At 41.2% G+C, this 19,632-nt stretch overlaps 1 protein-coding gene across 14 annotated transcripts in view; it reads left to right on the top strand.

Annotated features, from left to right (window-relative positions):
• The window catches only part of runx1t1 (RUNX1 partner transcriptional co-repressor 1), a 123,771-nt gene that overhangs the window by 82,803 nt on the left and 21,336 nt on the right, over positions 1–19,632 (top strand). For 12 of the 14 annotated variants that reach the window (XM_079590379.1, XM_079590386.1, XM_079590383.1 and 9 more), the window contains one exon: positions 18,450–18,587. In XM_079590379.1, coding sequence (XP_079446505.1) covers positions 18,450–18,587 — 138 coding nt within the window. Of the gene's footprint in view, positions 1–1,847; positions 1,931–5,931; positions 6,268–18,449; positions 18,588–19,632 lie in introns of those variants that run through there. The other 2 variants (XM_079590374.1, XM_079590375.1) reach the window with 2 other exon arrangements.

Raw genomic sequence — 19,632 nt, 5'->3', positions numbered from 1 at the left:
GCTAATGTTGATTACATTTTAAAATTATGTTATAAATAAAAGTATAAATAAAAAGTGTCCAAAGAGATATTGATATCGTTTTCATCATGATAAAGTTAAATGTGATTTAATCATAACAAATACTGTAAGATACACACAAAATTAGGGAATATTTTTTAAAATGTTTGTTTACATCGGTAATAATATTTAAAAGGACAAAATATCCATATATATGGTTGTTGGTAGATTTGGTAGGAAATTGGCCTATTGCAATAAGAAAAAAACACTAAATTGAAAAAAAAAAAAAAAAAAAAAAAACTTTTTTAACAAAACAAATGATTTGCATTTTATTTTTTCAGGTGGTGAGGCCGTTATTTTCCCTGGCTTTTCTTGGCTGATAGAGGCATGCAAACCCTGAACTGAGTGTAGCAGTTGTTTAGCTCCCTCTTTCCTTCAATGCTTCTCCTCTCCCGCCTCAGACTTCATGCCATCTGTGGGTTTGATTTAGTAGCTAGAGGCTTTCTGAGCAATGGACAAGTGATGTTAATAGCACACATATTTAGTTTTATGGCTGTGACATGATACTGTTTTGATTCAAGCGAGGTCGAGCATAACTCATCCACTGCTGCGCTGATCACCATATATTTTAATAATAGCAATGAGTTTTTCTTTTTATGTCCTCTGTATCTGTTTTTTTCTCTTTGTAGTAGTGGCGGTGACTTTATTTAGCATGTACTACACACACAAAAGCCCCTCTGCAGGTTGACAGGCTGCTCACCTCACAACATATCTGCAGTGCCCGTTGTCATGGCAACTGCAGCGGGCTGCTGGCGGTACTATGTGGTCGGAGGTGTGCTGAAGTAGAGCAGTGCTGACCAGAGGGATGCTCGGGGTCTGCCCGGGACACCGCTGGGTCAGTGTGCCACAGAAACACTGCTCTATCTGTTCTCACCTCACTGGGGCTAGTGAATATTTCATGAGGATGCTGGAGAGTGTTTTATCATAATCTGTGAGTATAGAGTGTGGGCGTATATATGAAATCCGTACCTCAACCCCTTTTTCGAGGGACTTAGTATTGTTTAGAAGACAGAAAGACAAGAGGGTGAGGAAATTATGACAAATTTCACTTTTGGGTGAACAATCCCTAAGAACAAGGGACTTACTGAATGACGAGCATTCGATTTTTGTGGAAACTGTTTCTGCCTGCTGGGTGTTCCTCAAGAAGGGCAAGAGTGCGGCGGATAGCGGCAGCTTGTTGATGCCCCAGCCGTAGCTTGCGGAAGCCTGATAGCGGGACCAACCTCTCGACCAGGACAGTGGAGGTCAGGCCATGAGCTCGCCTGCCCTCGTGGCTTCCGACTCTAATTACCTGAGGAGCAAAACATCCCGGCCTGCCGGTGGGGGAAGAATGTGTGAACGTAGGATATCGGGGCCGCGCAGTCCAGCAACAGCGACATCCTGCCCGGGAAGGCTGGGCGGGCCCTGTCCGTCCTGGTTCCTGACAGTGGGCTATCTCTGCCGGGCCCATGGTTCCTTCCATTCTAAAGGCTATTGTGTGGAAAAGGGCTGGGCCAGGAATGACTGGTTCCTGTTGGGCTCGATCTCTCACTCAGGCGGCTCCGGTCCCACTGACAGATTCCTCTTGTTTTGTTTTGCTCGCTCTCTTTTTGTGTTAGTCACTCATGAGGATACTGAAAGTAATGTCAGAACTGAGAAGAGGCTGCATTGTGCTGTTTCTATCCTCTTTCCACAATATGTTTGCATTACATAATCTAAACATAAGCTGGGACAGCTGGTATCCTCACTTTCAAAAAAGTTGACAAAAACGTTCTAAAGCAGAAACATCTTTTTTTTTTTTTTCTCTTCAGCATTTGCTGGTGAATCTGTCAGTGCGCATCTGGACTCGCCTCTGAAAACCGAACGGCTCGTGATCAGGATTTAGAAATGAGACGTAGGTGTTTTTGTTTGTTACCTAAATGCAGAACCAGACACAATGAATCTGTCACACTGTACTGTATGTGTTGGGGTGTGCGTGTATGTGTGAAAATTTTATTTTTGAAGTATGTATTAATAGCACCACCTAGTGTGCAAACACTAAAGGATGAGCCATGTAGGCACTACCTTCACGTCCCTTTCTCTGTTGTTATACAGACAAAAGAATTGTAATTCATCGCCTAATGAAACATGGTCTGTTTTCCGCAATGAGAAAGAGCGACTCAGCTGTCAGACGGTGCAAGTGTGTATGACTGGGCTGAGAGCAGAGTCTGGCTCGGGTCTGAATGAGGGGGCTGATTTGTTACTGACGACATGCTTTTCATGAATCAGCACAACTGCCTGTTTCACTTTCTAGTGAGCCGCACATTCAGATGATACTTGCACACATTATAAAGACTGGAGAGCGGGATTATTCTGCCGTCACAGGGGGCGAGGAGGGCGGGGTGTCTCTTTGGACTTGGTGACAGTTGTTCAACTTGATTGGCGTGCACTGTGTGCCACAGTCATGCTGAAAAGGTGGAGTGAGAAAATCATGAATAGCTGTGGAACACAGATCTGGCCCCGGCCCTCAGCCACAGCTTGCTCTGGGACTCAGGGACAGCAGAACGGACAGATGGCTCAGGACTGGACACACACACACACAAACACACACACATGCTTGCTTTGGCTTTTTCTCTTATTTTTTCATGCAGACCCTCAACACTAAGGTGGCTAAGAAAGCTGTGGCGCCTTCATTCACACAAGATACTTATAGAAACCAGTAGTGATGCACAGAAATAATTTTTTCACGAAACTGAAAATAAAGTTTCCATTTAGCTGGAAACCGAAACTAAAAATAACGTTTTGGTAATTAAATTAGGGTAACTGAGTTATTGAACAAAGTTCTGCGGTTCTTCAACATTGCTACTCTATCATAGTTGTTGGTTACAGGAAAGTGTGCACCTGTTAGCTTATCCACATTGTGTGCAAAACGCATGATCAGAGAAGTCCTTATGAAATGTCATTAATTAAATATTTTGGTTGCCGAAATCTCTGTGCATCACTAGAAAACAGAAAGTAACAATGTTAGAAGACAGACAGGAAAGGAGATGGTTATTGGGATTGGGATTGTTTATGGGATTGCTGCATAACATAGGTCATCCATTCATAATAATATTCCCTGCATTATGACAATTTATCTGTGGCTTTATATTAAAATAAGTGTGGATTGACGGCACAAGAAGGCATTTCCAACCTGTTTGAGTCTTCATATTTGTAGCAGATCTGCATGAAACGCAAGCATTCCCATCACACAGCTTATATATGATGTTAGCTGAGTACTTTTTTTGCTGTGTTTGCTTCTTGTATCCAGTGTTTTGCTTCTGCAAGGAGCCCTTCATGTGGTTTCTGCTGTCTGTTGTGGCTGAGAAACATTTACACCATGATTCGTACCCTCGGTCGTGCCCTTTGGGGTTTCCTCCGAGAGACAACATCATACTGGCTGATCTAATGATCGTCTTTCTTTCCACAGTTCCTCCCTTCCTCTGCTTTCTCTTTTTCTGTCTCATTGCAACCTCTCCAGCTCAGCCACCCTGCGTATGAGCAGATCATAAGAGAGCTCTAATGACTTCCAGCTGTGTGGAAGATAAAGCCCTTTGGGTTCAGTCGAGAAGTAGACTTAAAAAAAAAAAAGAAGAAGCTAATTTGGGCCCTTTTTTCAGCATCAGCAGACCACTAAAAACATGTTCCCCCCTATGTAACCTGGCCTGCAGCACAGGTCAAGGGTCTGAGCGTGTGGGAACACCGCATGTGTGCAACTCATTCCCGCTGGGACCTTCACAGAAAAATACCCTGCTGTAGAGGTATCTGTATGCTCACTGGCTTTTTAAGAAGCTCTTAAGCCAGTCACAAAAAAAAAACTGGCGCTATTGGTCCTTGGAACGCGAAAGAAGTGGAATCCCTTCAGCTCACAGTTTCCTCATTTCGCATTGTCTCGTTCCTGCTCCTTCAGTCTGTTAATGCAGCCAACTCTTAAAGCAGGCCTTTATCAAGCTGGGCTGGAAATATATTCTCTTCCTACCGGTTCTGAAAGGGCTGTCAGATTGGTTTAAGGGGAGGGAGGGGACGGAAGGGACCCACAAAAGCCTGAATATTTAGTTTGCTATGTTGCCTCTCAATAAAATCATAGATGTAGCGGATTTTGAGAAATGTACTCGTTCAGAGGCTAGGGGAATTGATGAATCTGGCTTTGTGCTGAGTGGACATGAAGGTGTGTAAGTGCTGACAAAAAGGAAGTCGAAAGGACATTTTCTCACACACCTCATTGCAGGATATAAATGCAGCAAAGTATTGTTTTTTTACCTCATAGGAAGTGATCATCCTGGAATTGTTCGATAATGTTTGTATTTTCTGAAAGAGCTGCTGTAGGCGTCAATCACGCAGTTTGAATGCGTTTCTGTCAGTATAGCAGTGTAATTTCTTCTTATACCTTGTTGCACAATTTGCCTTTTATGACTTTAATGATAACTGCACTGCATTTTACTTTATAGCTGCCGGATAAAGCAAATGAGGAATTCTGGCATTGTTGGAGATTTGGTAATGTTCGTAATTTACAAGTGAATGCAACCGCTGGCAATTAAAACAAATCAACATTGTTTGACGCTATGCCAGTAAGAATTTTCAGAAAAATCACTCTCTGTTTTTGCTGGCGATTGAACATTTAAGGTACAATTATCCGTACTGTATTATTACCCAACTCTGAGACAGTTGCGGTGGTGAATCTCACTGCTGTTGGGATTGAAATGTTTCTTTGCCAGTGCTGTTTATCTCAAAGTCACATTCTGTCCAACCCCCACAGTGGAGAGACAGGTTGGAGGTTCTCTCTCTCTCTCTCTCTCTCTCTCTCTCTCTCTCTCTCTCTCTCTCTCTCTCTCTCTCTCTCTCTCTCTCTCTCTCTCTCTCTCTCTCTCTCTCTCTCTCTCTCTCTCTCTCTCTCTCTCTCTCTCTCCTGAGTGTTTCCTCCACATGGAGCTCATCTGCTGTTTAAGGCGGCTGGGAGAAATGCCTTCAAGCTGACAGGGGCTGAAAGCCCAGACATATGTTAATCACATGCAGTGATGGCAGTCTGGGAGGGGAGAGAGAGAAACGGCAAATCTGAGAAAGAGAGCAGAAAAAGAACGTGTGCGAGGGGTGGGGGGAGAGGGGGAAGAGCGCCACTCTAGAGACTTAAAACACAGCAGTAGAAGCAGATGCATGCCTTTGTTTGGACTCTCCAAATTGATTTTTCTTGGTTCTAATGAGGTTGTTCCCGCCGCTGCTTGCAAAAAAAAAAAAAAAAGGGTGGATGGGTCTGATTGATGCAGGCGGTATGCTGGTATTTTGGATGGATCTAAAGCATTTAAGCGTCAACACAGTACATTTTTAGGCCGATGAATCAGAAGGTTCATAAGTGAATCTGATTATCTGGACTTCACAAACATGAGCAAACACGCTTGTTCACCTCAGATCTATATTTTTCATCTGATTATGAATGTAGTAGTAAAGTATGAAGTGAATCTGGTTAAGCAGAAGCAGATGTGAATGAACTCAGATTGGCCAGTTGACCAGAAGAGAGTTGTTTTTGCAAGACTGCACTTAATTCAGAGCATATGAGAGGGCAGATTCACAGCACAAATCTATCTTTCTGTCTTACTTTTGTATCCATCTATCTATCTATCTATCTATCTATCTATCTATCTATCTATCTATCTATCTATCTATCTATCTATCTATCTATCTATCTATCTATCTATCTATCTGTCTATCTATCTATGTATCTATCTATCTATCTCTGTCTATCTATCTAAACTCCCCCCCCCCCCCCTCGCTCTCTCATACGCGTGCTGTGTTTTGTGTGGCTGCCGCACATCAGTTGGGAGGGGTCAGCGGAGGAGGCGGGGAGCGTGTGTGCTCGCATTTGCGTGCGCTCTAGCTGTCATTGTCTCAGTCTGCGGGCTCAGGGAGCAAGCGTGTGCAGGATAGCGCGAGGCCCCAGCGGCCACACGTGCCCTTGTTAGTGCAGGGCATCCCTGGAAGCAGAGCAGAACGAGAGGCAGGTCTCCATCTGTCCCTCGAAGGCTCTGAAAGCAGGAGGACAGGCTGCTCCACTCTCCCGTTTGGACCTGGTGTACCGGCCTTGGGGTCCTGTGCCAACCCCCGTGCCCCTCGCAGAGCACAGAAAGACGCAAAGAGACTTTGGTTACAGGGAACCTGGTAGAAATAGAGAAAATACCCTGGATTATTTGATAAGATTGTCTTCATCATCTATGATGCCAGGTGAGATTGGGAAGCTTTGATTGTTTTGACTGTCGGTGGGAAATTGTGCATGTGCATTTTTTAATGTAAATATTTTGTACATTATAGAATTAGCCTATTTAAAGGCAACTTCTACTGCTGTTATTGGCTTTTTTGAATGCATGTGGAAGAAACAACCTTATTCAATTGATGCTGTTTTTTATGTTTTTTGTTAAAACTAATGCATTTATTGATCGAGTTTTTTACATGCAGTTGATGACTTTTTTGATTAGCTTAGATGAATTTTATGTCTGCTTGTGCTAGGGAATGTTGGTAAACAATAAACATAAGAAGATGTTTAATAATAGCCCTCAATAATAGCCCTATATAATAATTTGCCAATCCTGTAAAATTAACATATTTATTTAAAAAACATAAATGTTGGGCTTTTTAGAACCCTTTTCCAGTAAGGCTTCCAAGACCATCTTAAAGTCATTCTCTATGCTAGCCTTATAACTGTACCTTGGTCACTGATTTAAATCAACACAATTTGCAACATTTCATTTATCACTGAAAATCAAACGTTTATGTCCTCAAAACATGAAATCTCAAATGCAAGCCCAAGAAATGTAAGATGTAGAACCAATACAGCAATGGCCTGACAGTACATCAACTGGCCTTAATGTCTCTCACATCCTTATTTTTGAGCCCTGTGTGTTCAGGAAGATCAGAGATCTGCGATAGAAACAGTAAAATCACAGTGCAGGAGCATGAAAGTGAAGAAAGCAGACTGAACGAAAGAAAATGAGAGAGGAGAGTTGCAGAGGGCAGCTGGCGTGCTGTGTGTATGCAGGCTGCAGGGAGATCTCAGTGCTGCTCTTCACAGATGGTGTTGTGAGACAAGCTCTGCTGGCACTGCTGCTCTCCTGTGTGCCATGGCCACTACCTCTCTGCCAGCCAACCCGTCTGGTGCCCACCTCTCTGACTCCCCCTCTCCATCTACCTAGCCTCCACTTCTCTTTCTGTTTGTGTTTAAACTTCCAAGTGTAACATTGTTGGCTGTGTATTTGTCTCAGTTCAACTGTGGAACGATACATACTGTATGGAGCAAAAGTATTTCTTTAAAAGTGTCTCTTTCGTGTTGTTTCCTTGCTGAACGTTGCAGCACTTAAAGCGTGTTTGTTAACATTGGCCTTTGTGTACAGTGTGTTTGTGTATGTATTGTGTGCATGTGTAGAATTGTTCTGGGAAGCTCTGGAGGAAGCAGCTGTAAGCAGGCGCGTGTGCCAGGTCAGGGACACTTGAGCAGAACTGACACTGGGTTATTTCGGACACCCATCTGCACTGGAGCTACCGTTCCTCCAGGCCGCCGCCACGGACAATCTGTTCACTCGCTGGCAGAGTGCCAAACACAGTGCCGTCCATCTGTGGCAGGGACTGAAGCTCTCAGTGCTGAGCAGAGCTTGGCTCTTTCCTCTCTGCTTGTAGTTTTATAGCTTTTTTTTTTTTGTTAGCGAGAGAGTGTTTTCGTACCGTTTGTTTATAACGCATGTTCTCAGTTCGCAAGAATATGCTACTTTAATTAGATAAAGGTCATTCTATTGGGTAATACAGTAACATGACTAGGCTAAGTCCCTGTATTTTTTGTAGCTCTTTTCTTACATACAGGGTTTATGTACAGTATATATTTAACATTTCTTAGTTTTCACTTTGCAGTATTTCAGCTGCAAGTTATGCTACTCCAACAAGGAGCAGTTTTCATATTATGTTTTCAGTGCATTTTCTTAGTTATGCTTCTGTAACAAAAGAAAATGTTTCCTTGGGAAGTATAGAAACAAGGCTAAGCATCTGTAGTTTTGTGGCTTTTTTGTGCACAAAAGTGTTATGCAATATTTTTTTTAAATAGGCTACTTTTACGTTTAATATTTTGCTTGTGGGGTTAATCTATTGTATTGAAAAGTATGAAAATAACAGTAAGACCTTGTGTCCACTAAAGCGTTTTTAGCCAGCTACACGCTCTGCAGAAAACGGCTAGCTATGGGCGCTTGAGAACGTTTTGGCAGCGCAGCATTTTTTTTTTCAATTTAAACGCTTTGCTTGTTATGATACGGAATATCCGCAAAAGTGTTACTAGTATCTCATTTCACACATATTTTGTTTCTGTGTTGATTCTATATTAAAATGTCGATACAATGTAACGTATTTTCTCTGGCTCTTGTTTTAAATTATTATGCTTGTTATCGTCATCTGTTGATGTTGTACAAGCAGAATGTGGCGGTTGGTCGGTGTGGTATTAGTCCCGCCCCTCCTCCACTGTGATTGGACGGTTGGGTAAAAAGTGACCGTGATGAGCGCTACGTTTTACTCAAAGTTGAACATTCTTCAACTCTCGGCGACCAGTAAATAACGCTGGGCGCTCAGTGCGTCAGCGTAAAAAACGTTCAACGCCTCGTTACGCTCATGGCGTTTAAAAAACGCGGCACTCCCATTGAAAACAATTGGAAAAATACGCCAGCCGCATTAATAAAAAGCTTTGGTGGACATAGGGCCTAAGTGCCTGAATTTTCTTTTGTTAGCCAGGGTGTTTTTATCAATATATATATAGGGAAAAAAGCAGTATGGAAACAAGTCTCTCGCCCTGTAGTCTTTTTTTGATAGAGACAGTATTTGTAAATTTTTTGATGTACTTTGTCAGTACTTTATTTGACTTGCATTATGTTGCTGTAAAGGTTGAGAAGGTTGTTCTCTTAGGTCATATGAAAACAAGTAGCATATCTTTTCTCTTCCTCTAGCTTTGTTACTGTTTTGTTAGAGACACTGGTTTTGGTACAACATGTTTCCCATGCAATTTCCCGATTCTTTTTTTTTTTTAGTATGGCAACAAGGCTTTTGACCGAAGTTTGAGCATTAAAGACAGCCTCTCTAGAGTGTATTTAGTCATTAAGAAGCCACTCAGTGATGGCAGCCAATCGGTTCAGGGGCAGTCATTGCCTGGAGCTACGCCTCAGTTCCTTGTACTGAAAGCCATTAGCAAACTGTGGCTAGTGCCACAATCATGCGCACACACACACAGAAAAGCGCTCAGGGTGGAAGTGCCCTGACGTTAGGTCATACTCCACCATCTCCTGCGTCTCCTGCCTGCCAGATGTGACTCGAACCATTTTTAAGGTCTCGTGGAGGGAAAGAGGAGGAGAAGGAGGGAGGGACAGATCGAGAAGGAGACAGTTTGTGCGTGTGTATGTGTGTGTGCGCGTGCAGTAATTGGGCGGGGGTGGGGGGTAGTTGTTTTCTGAATCTGTTTCTACTTAGTAAATCTCCATCCAGGACTGCGTTTCATAAATTGTCGACATATTTTTCTGCACAGCGGACTTAACTCACTCTAATTTTGAACACATGGCTTCTGTCATGTGATATTTTCAAAACACTTGCAGACAGAGGTCCCAGCAGAAATAAACCGTCATTCTGCCGCCAGGGTCTTTCTTTTTTCTCGCAATCTCTCTCTCTCTCCCCCCCCCCCCCCCCCCCTCATCCTCTGTGCCTGTCAGTTATTCTTTTATCACGTAGCTGTGTTTTCAGTTAGCGAGAGCAATATATTATTAGCTCACATTTTTGAGTGTAGTAAAATAGCGTTTTGTTAATGTAAAACATGAGCCTCTTTATTATCTGTCGAAAATTGATTTGGCGTCCACCGCCGTGGGCTCGACTCGTCCTAGCATCAGAGACTTTGCCACGCTTTTTGTTGCCAAGCGTGGAGAGACGTCCGTTCATAGCTGCCTCAGCCAGTGAGAATAAGTGCTGAAATGAATAAAGTGAATAAGTGGATAAAGGGCTACAATTTGCAGGTTTGAGTGGTACTGAGGGCAATGAGCAGAGTGCAGAGGTAATTGCAGTCTGTTTGAACTGCAGGAGAGGACGGGAGCTGTATACGGATATGGATGAAACATCTGACGCGTGTTTCTTAGCATTTTGACAACTTCCAGGGAACCTCATGAAGTTCTCTGGGCTCTTTCAATCTAGACTTCCGTTAGGTTTTCAGTAGTTGCATGTTGTTGATCGATACGGGTTATTCGGTGGCCAATCTGTTGCTGAGATATTCATAGTATTATTTAATGGCAGCGTACTATTTAAATTGCAAGAAATGATATGGCCATTTGCACTTATGTGACCAGTCAAAGCTTTGGACACATTTTATGTTTCTCGAGATCTTAAAAAAGCTTATGCTTAAATGTTTTAAGTTAGTTTAGTAAATAAATACATTTACACATTTACATATAATTTTCTTTACATAAACAAAAGTTTTATTTCATAGTTTTATAAAAGTGTAATTTCATAGTTTTGATGACTAATTCTAAAATGTGTTAACTTGGCAGTGTATTTCCCAAAGGAATATACTGTAAGGTCTCTTTAACATTGCAATTAGGTCTGCTAGATGATATTAAATGCAAAGCAAATTAAATCTTTCTGTGTCTTTTTCTTCTCAAAATGAATAAAACCTTAATAGTCTTCTAGAGATTTAAATATCTCAACGATGTCTCAAACTGTGCTCAGATTAGCCAATATACCAAAGACTGTGATGAAAAATCTGATCTAATGATCTAATCACAGTAAAATCTGATGAGAAATTGTTGGCTTCAAATTGAAAGCTTTTTCATCACAGCTTTGGTATCTTGACAAATCTGAGCATAGTTCGAGACATTCTTGAGATCTCTTCTGAATCTCTAGAAGATTTTTAAGGTTTTGTCTTTTGATAAAAAAAAGTTTAAGAGGTCAAGTCTAAACATTCTTCAGATTACACAAAAACACTCAAAAACAAAATGTTGATAATGCTACCACTTCTGTTAATCTGCCAAGCAGGCACAGTTATAATCTCAAAATAGCCAAATACCTGTCAATATATAATATATATGTCGGTCTATCACAAGTTTTTGAACGTTTACTTTTTCTGGCCACGTTACATTCTGTTTATGTGATGTTGTTTTCTCCAAACAAACTTTTTTCAATGACAGAGTGTTGCTTGTGGACCAAGCGCAAATCCCTTGAGGATGTGTGTGACTTTAACCTACACGCTGCTAATGAGGGACACAGTGAAAAACACAGCAGTGTTGGTGGATAGCCAGTTAAAGCCATGTGTCTAGGTGCTGAGCCATATTGCATGTGCCATCTTTCTCCGTTTCTCTCTCTTTCTCCCCACTTTTCAGCTGGCATCTGATCATGCCAGGAAGCTGAGTGAGTCATTGACTTGAGAGTTGGACGGGCTTCATACTAGCGTTTGAGAGCACTAATCTCAGTATGAAAGGCCTTTTATTGAAAAATGCTCTAATTCTGCCTCTCTAGATAAGAAGTCAGTAAATAATTATTTACTGTTTGTTCAAAAGATGCTGAAAATTGCAGTTGGGCTCGTGGTGTAATTGCAAAACCTCTATTGTTCCTATTTCAATTATGATTGTCTCTTTGTAGATGAGGCACGAGAGGAGATTACAAGTGTTTTTTTATGCGAGTTCCCCTGTGAGGTCTTACACTCTCACAGCCTTTAAGGATTTATCCTTTTCCTCATTTTTTTAAAGTCTGGCAACAAGATACCACACAAATCTCTGCGATTTTCAACGGATGCGTAACAGCAACCGTGAATCACTTTTATTGTTCCTCTACACTTGTTTTCTTCCTCTGCGCTTCATGCCAACGGGGCCTTATTTCAACAGATGGTTAAAACAGACGTTAAGATAAATCCATTTTGAAGAAGAGGACGAAAGGAAAAAAGAGTGACTTCCAATATAAACGCTGCATCTGTTTTATTGGTCAGTCCTTTTTTTTCCTTTGACGCAAGACCATATTTTGAAATGGATCAGCAGATGGCTCCCGGTCCTTCCTATTTACTGCAGAAATGCTCCAGGAACACATTATCTCACATTATAGCCACACTGTAAAACTAACAGTGCCCACTCGTCAGTGTCCACTTAAGCCAGCACGACTGGCATCAAAGTGGGTAGCTATAGTGTGAAATCACGTTCTTTTAAAGGTTACTGCCATCGGTAACTGATGATGGCATTTACGGTGCGTTTAAGAGGAGGAATGATTCATATGTCTGTTGTAATCCAGAAATAACATCTCGGTTGGGTGTGCTGAGGAATGAGCCCGACGGAAGAGTACAATCTCTTTAAATATCGGAGTGCACAGGTTGCCGTGTGCTGCGGTTGGTGGGTTGGTAACTCTTGAGTGAGCACAGACTGATGCAGGTCCCTTCAGCGCGCGTCATTTGATGGGATGGAATGGAACGTTGGCACACCACCTGGCGCCGGCCAAGTGGGGCTCGGGAAAACAACTGCGCCTGGGGAGAAGCCTTGAAAAGTGAGGGCTCGGGGAGAGAGGGAATGAGACGGAGAGGAAGAAGGAGATCCAAAGGGACAGGCTTTGTTGCAGGGAGAATGAGCGGAATAAGTGATGGGAATGAGTTCCAGGAGGGTGGGGGCATCCATACATCTTCCCTGTCAAGCTGGCGGGGTTTGATGGGCCACGCTCTGTGCGCCGTTCCATCTGGCGGAGATGATTGCATGGTGCATCGGCGTGCACAAGTTCATAATGTATTCATACCGACGCACAACGCGCTCTCCCAGTTCACCCTCGGCCTCGGATACCTGAGACGGCGTCTGAATTACAATTATCCAAAGAGTCGATGTTCTCGCTCTCTCCCTCTCTCGTTCTCACCACATTACCGACTTCATCATCTTTAATGCACGGTGGCTCTAAAACGCAGCAGCTGGTTGTAATGCCACCTTCGTCATCTCCTTTCAAGGCGCTATCTGTCCCACGAGATGTCTCCTGTGAAAGGTGCTCTCTATCTTTGCCTCCCTCACCCCGTGAACCTGATCTGATGAGCGCGAGGCCACTAAAAGCAGCCGTCTTGTCAGGATTAGTATGCGGCTGATTGGCTTCCTGTGGCTTTTGCACGTCATGCCACACATTACTGGTCACAGCTTTTCTCAGAGGAGAAAAAACAATTTTCCAATGGAGAGAAATCCTCCCTGAACTTCTTGCAAACACAACTGTGGGGATTTATGCATTGCTGCAGGCACTACAGAAATATAAGGCTGAATCATCACAGCAGATTAGGTTTCACAAAGCTTCTAAACTAAGTCGCTAAGTGAATAAGCAAGTTTAGCTGGCATGTGGGAGGATGAATGTAGTTTCAGCTTTACCGTTTTCACAATGACACAGAAGTGGAGATGCGGCTATGTGATTATGATTTTAAATTCACATGGGGAGGTCTGCTTCAAAAATCATCCTAGGGTTTCTAATACGCAACAAGAAAATTAATGAGATGATTCGTGACCTTCTTTTTCCTCACGTGGTGGATGTGTACACAGATAGCGGTTTTACCCACCCTGGAATGTGCAGTGAGTGATGTAAGAGACATGTAAGTCGAGCTGTTTGTGTCAAACATATTATTTTTCTGGTCATGTTATCAGAAGAAAGGGTCTTATACATGGTGCATGCATGAAAGGAGCAGACCAGACTGATGGATAAAATAAGACTGATGTTGATTGATAGAATACAACAAGCTTTAAATTAGCTTGAAGCTTATAATATTTTAAACCATAAATGTACTTTGTTTTGTATCTCTGTGTAATATGTGTAGATATTCAAAAAGGTAAAGAAAAATGTGTCAACTATAATTCTGTGTTTACAGAACACCTGTAATGTCACTTGTTCAGGCATGTTGATTATTCTTCTTCAATATAAATACTTAGAAATCCATTAAATAGCCAGGAGTTGCTCTTTTATTCCCCTTCATAGAAGACTGTAGAAATAGACTGCATGCACAGCTGACTGTTTAGATCATGGCGAACTGGCTAACGGACCCTGAAGGATGTGACTCAGTTCTGCACCAAATCGTGCTGGTCTTTAATAGTGGTCTCTTAAAAATAGTGTGAACATTTGCTCTTTGACTTCTGTTATTTGTTTGTGCATGCAAATTAGTGATATAAGCACAAAGATATAAGGAGGAGCGGCTAGGAGAGCCAGTCAAGTCCTAGCAAGATATTCACTGGCACTGTCGAGTCATGAAAAATGACCAGGCGTGGAGTGAAGATGAGCGAGTCCGTGCTTTCTAATGCTCAGTTTGGTGTGCCGTTTAATGGCGATCCATATTACTCGAGAGCTCTTTTGAAAAGCAATAAAAGACCTTGGCGAACAGGAAAATGGAAAGCACTTCATCGTCCTTCCTGGGAGCCACATTAAATCTCTTGCTGCATCAATATCCGTGGTGGCCCGCCTAATATTCATCTGTGCCGCTCGTCTGCCAATTTCCCGTTTTGAAAAGCCAGGTAACTGCCAAACAAATGCACTCTGTGCGTTAACTCTGCGCAGATTAACTTTATGAAATCAAGGCAGGATGGATGTGCACTCTGGTATGTTTTTGAGCCTGTTTAAAATGCAAAATTGCTTCTTTTCCACTCCAAGAGGGAACTCATTTGAATTGAGTTATGCATCTCTTTTTTTCCCCACAGCATCTTTGCGCAGTCAACCACTTTTAGGTGGGTTTAATGCTGCTCTTGTACAATGCATTTTTATTGGCTATTCTTTTCGCTTTGACTAATAGGAGATCAAATATATACAGATAGTGCATATGTACCCTGCATTCCATATTATGTATGTAACACCTAGATTTTATTCCAACACTAGTCTAATGGAAATAGTGAGATTATAATATAAATAGTAGAGAACACTTTCATCTGAATATGCTTTTTTCCTTTTCTTCAGATGGGGTTTTACAGTCATTGATTGTACATGATGTGGAATTCATCCATCCTGCCAGTATAAAAGTGAGATGTATTATGGTGATTATTATTTCACTCAAACACGGGGTGACACATACTATAGGAAGTGCAATGCTTTTAAGTTGTCTGATGTGTAATATTTCCTGCAGAATATAGTGAAGGAAATATGAAACTTAATGGATACGTTGTGCTGACTAATGGACGACGTTCCACATTTACACCACTTCTTCATATTTCTTCTTCCTTCCGGTGTCTTCCAAGGGGTCAGAATCTTAGCGTGCATGTCGACATGCTTGTGAACATGCACAAAAGTGTGCACACAGATTACTGCCTATTCTATACCTCCTATCATCCATTTCTGTTCGACAGGTAAGGAGAGAGGATGAGGTTTAGACGTCTCAGGGTTGTTTCTCTTTTCCCGATTCCCAATCCAATCCCAACTTTGACCCAGATGTTAATCCTCAATTACACATGTAGATCCACAAGCTGTTTTTTAGGCTGCCCTGGGCTGCTTCTGAGACCAAAGCTGAATAAAAGCCTTTTCTGTAGACCTTATCTGTCTTGGACAATTAATATATATATATTCCCAATTTCATATGATATTTTCCAATTATAATAATCTGACAGGCATATTGGTTTAGAATAGCTTTCGCACTAGAGCTTGGGCTATTTTATTCATTTCAGACTTGTACGGTGGCTCTCATAAATTATAGTGCCTGGACTTGTCACGTTGTTAACATTTCAAGGTAATAACTAACCCCATACTGAGATTTTAATGTTGAATCAAGCCACTTTGCTTTGCCTCGTCCCTTTCACTCACTCAAGAATCTTTCATTTCTATCATTGTGTTTTTAATGAATATCATAGGCCGAATGCAGAGTTGCCTTATTAGAAATAATTATGTTTCATTACCAGCATTGGTTTTTCTAAGTAGTCTGTCCATCACCTCTTCATTCTTTATATTATTTTCTTTTTCATTTTATTTATTTATTTATTTGACAATACAGATACAGAACTGTTTATCCGCACAGGTGTAGGCTGGAATAAAGACCCCTGCTTATTATTCTGTCATAAAACGTTAGTTCAGGCTGGGATAGATGGATGTATAACGCTTGAAATTTGTTTTTAGCACAAGTGACTTTTTATGAATTTGGGAAAGGATTGAGAGTGCATGGGGAGCAAGTATGGGGCAGATTAAGCCTGACATACAGCACACATACAGCAATAGAGGTGCCTATGGAATGGGAGCCATTCGTAGCTGAAATTCCCACCCTTTTTATCTCTTCTGCTTTCCTGGTCAGACTATGGTTGTTTAAGTGCACCCACCTTTCTTTTTAGATTATTCCGTGATGTGTACATAGCCATAAGACAATAGCCGATATCTCTAGCTGTGAAACATCTTTAAAGGGGTGTATAGCCGTTATTAACAGGCTGTATTTAATATTCTTCTGTGGAGTAAGACATGCTGAAAAGAGAGCGGTGAGAGAAAGAGAATTGGAAAGACAGGAGCCCCTGCTGTTATCAGAGTCTAGGGGACACACAGGACAGTTGTAATCTGGAAAGTCAGGCTACATGTCCCAGACGTAGGGCGTCTGCTCGCCCTGACACACAATGTTCCCACAGCTGGTACAAAGCGTGCGTACATGTCTGTCTATATGTAAGAAAGAGAGTACGAGGGTTCTGATGGGTCAGTACAGATGCTGATATTGTAAAACAACTCAAATGAGAGTGAATTTGCTATCATAAGTCTGATAGATAAGCAGACTTTTAAGGTTCACTGCTATAGCTACTAAAGGACACGGTGACCGCAGCTTTAGTCATGACCTTCTGAAGTAAACGCTATCTAGATCATGTTGTGTGCGGTCATATGAAGGTTTTTGAAGAACAAAAAAAGCATGCTCACATCAGTAACATAACTTTTATTTATATATTTTTTCATTTTAATTTATATATTTTCAGTTTTCATTTTAATTTAGTTTAAGGTTTAGTCATTTTGTTATGTGCTTTTGTCATTTTTATTAGCCTAGAATTTTTATTTTTGTTTTGGTTGTAGTCATTTCAGCACCTATAATACATTTAATATTACACCTACACCTGCATTTAATGTGAAACAATTAATTCAGCATTATTTCAATGAATGAATACTATTTTTAATAGTTTTAATTTTAGATAACAATAGCAACACTGACACTTTAAGCAAGTATAGAGAAGTAGGCAGGACACTGTGTTAGACAGCGTTTGAAGAAAGCGTTACAGATGAGTAACATCTTACAGACCTTTCCATCTCGACCAATGACCTCTTTGTCAAAACAGAGAGATGCAGATAAGTCTTGTTAGATAGTACCCACAATCAGCTTTCTAGTATTTACTAATAATTTTTCTTTTTAAAACCTGTATTAAATATGAAGGGCTTTCACACCAGGTGGTTATAGGAACTAAGTAAGAAACTAGCCACCAGGGCGGTCTTATTATATATTTTAAACATAATCATGTTTCGCTTGGTCCCTTCAAAGTCGCGTTGGATATCCTCAGCTTAAAAGTTTAGAAGTCACTGGACTTCGGCGTCGGTCCATCTATCACTTTTTTCCATGTTCGTGCAGTAAATAAGACTATAAACTGTGTGTGTATTTTTTAAATGGCGGGTGCTGGTGTTTCGTGTGCGTTCGGCCAATCAACGCACACTTACGTCACTGGTAGTTCCTATTGTGCTGGGTTAGACCCTACTCTAAGTAGGAGCTAATTTACTCCCCCAAAAAGGAGTTCCTATAGCTAAAGTTGTTCCCACTTCCAGTGCGAACACACCAACAAGTGAGTACTTCCGCAAATAGTTATAGGAAATATGAAAAGGTTAATCCGGTGCAAAAGCTCCTATAAAATTCACATTTTATGGAGCTATGAGCATACTCAGAGCTATGGGTTTGTTCAAATTCTTAAAGACATGAATGATACTGCAAATGATGCGGTTTATTGAGGTATGCTATTGTTTTTTTAAGCAGTCAGATTTTTTTATTTTTGGATGCCTTGGCAACTAACTGACACAAAATAAATTGAAGTCTAACCACCTAGCAATGATCTAGAAACCACTCACACACCCTTACTTATTTCTATTATTCTTAACCATAGTCGAATGTAGAATGGAATGACTTTTTAATCTGGAAGAACAGGGTACTTTAGACATTACATGTCTGTTGAAGATGCTGGAGATCTCTGTGGGGTTCCTCCAGATTTCTGAAACGTTTTAATGAGAGTATTGCCGGTGTCTTTGATCATTAGGGAAATGGGGATGACAGCTGGAATTTGACTGGTGTTACTATCTATGAACTCTCTAAAGGCGTGTATCGTGTATGTAGCTATGTGTGTATATCTTACAGGAGCTCAGGTGCTGTGGAGAGGCAGCTGTTGGGATATCACTGAGGTCTCACAAGAACTGTTCCACTTTTTCTTTTGCAGATCGTACTGAGAAGCGCTCCACCATGCCCGACTCACCTGCTGATGTGAAAACACAGTCCAGGTTAACTCCGCCCACCATGCCTCCTCCCCCCACCACACAGGGAGCTCCCAGGACCAGCTCCTTCACCCCAACTGCATGTGAGTACTCGTACAAAAGGCCTGCGTCCAGAATCGCATACTCTCTTGAGTACTGTAGGTACTTATTTTGAACAATTACTTCACGACCACTTAAAAAGCATGTTCTATATAGTATTAATGTGTGTAGTATGAATCTGGAAGTACTGTACACTTCAGATTCTCGCCGGAAGAAGTAGGTCACCCGGGTACATTTTGCCTACTCTTTTATAAGTACTGTGAGTTCAGACATACTTATTTTGCCACACTGTTTTTCGCCTACTACAGTATATAGTAGGGAACTATGTGATTTCAGGTGTTTGGCCTATACATCAACACCATGACAGAAAACCAATGTGTCTGAATGCCACAAAAGTATAAAATATTCACAAATATCTTCATAGCAAACCTTTTATACGGAATCCAATTCTGTTCTTTCTTGAAAAGTGTATGCATAGCATACCTAAATAAATTACCAGCATTCAAACTCTTTTAACCAAGTCAGCATAGGCAGACCATTGCAGTACAGTTTTTTGCATTTGGTTTACGGAGAGGGTGTTTATAGAGATGCATTATTTCATTTTAAAATAATGATATTTGGACTTCCATTTTCATCTTCCAGCATTTTACAGTTTGCGATGTGTTAGAATTGTTGTTGGTTTAAAGGAGATGCCCTTACAGCAACTCAGTCAATAAATACTAAATAAGTTGGGTTTGTGTCCAATGGAGAGAATTACGGGAGCTTTGGAATTCCAGTCATATGCATACAGTATGTAGAATCTTGATTTGTGCTTTGGGTGCATAAATTAGTTGACTACTTTTACGGTTAGACCATATGCAACTACTTGATTGGATGTAATGTATTCTAATCAAAACTTTGAGTGTGAGGTGAGAATTTCCAATATTTTTGCTCTGAAATATTCTTTAAATGTGACAATCATAAATTGTCAGAGATAGTGGAAAGACAACTTAAATCAACCTAATTAATACAACTACTACTAATAATATGTTTTATTTATATAACTCCTTTCTAATGCTCAATGTTACAAAAAAGTAGAAAAAATCAATA

The sequence above is a fragment of the Phoxinus phoxinus genome, assembly GCF_949152265.1.
Source record: "Phoxinus phoxinus genome assembly, chromosome: 19".
Taxonomy (NCBI): domain Eukaryota; kingdom Metazoa; phylum Chordata; class Actinopteri; order Cypriniformes; family Leuciscidae; genus Phoxinus; species Phoxinus phoxinus.
The sequence above is the reverse complement of the archived record's forward strand: the minus strand, read 5'-3'. Positions and strand labels throughout refer to the sequence as shown.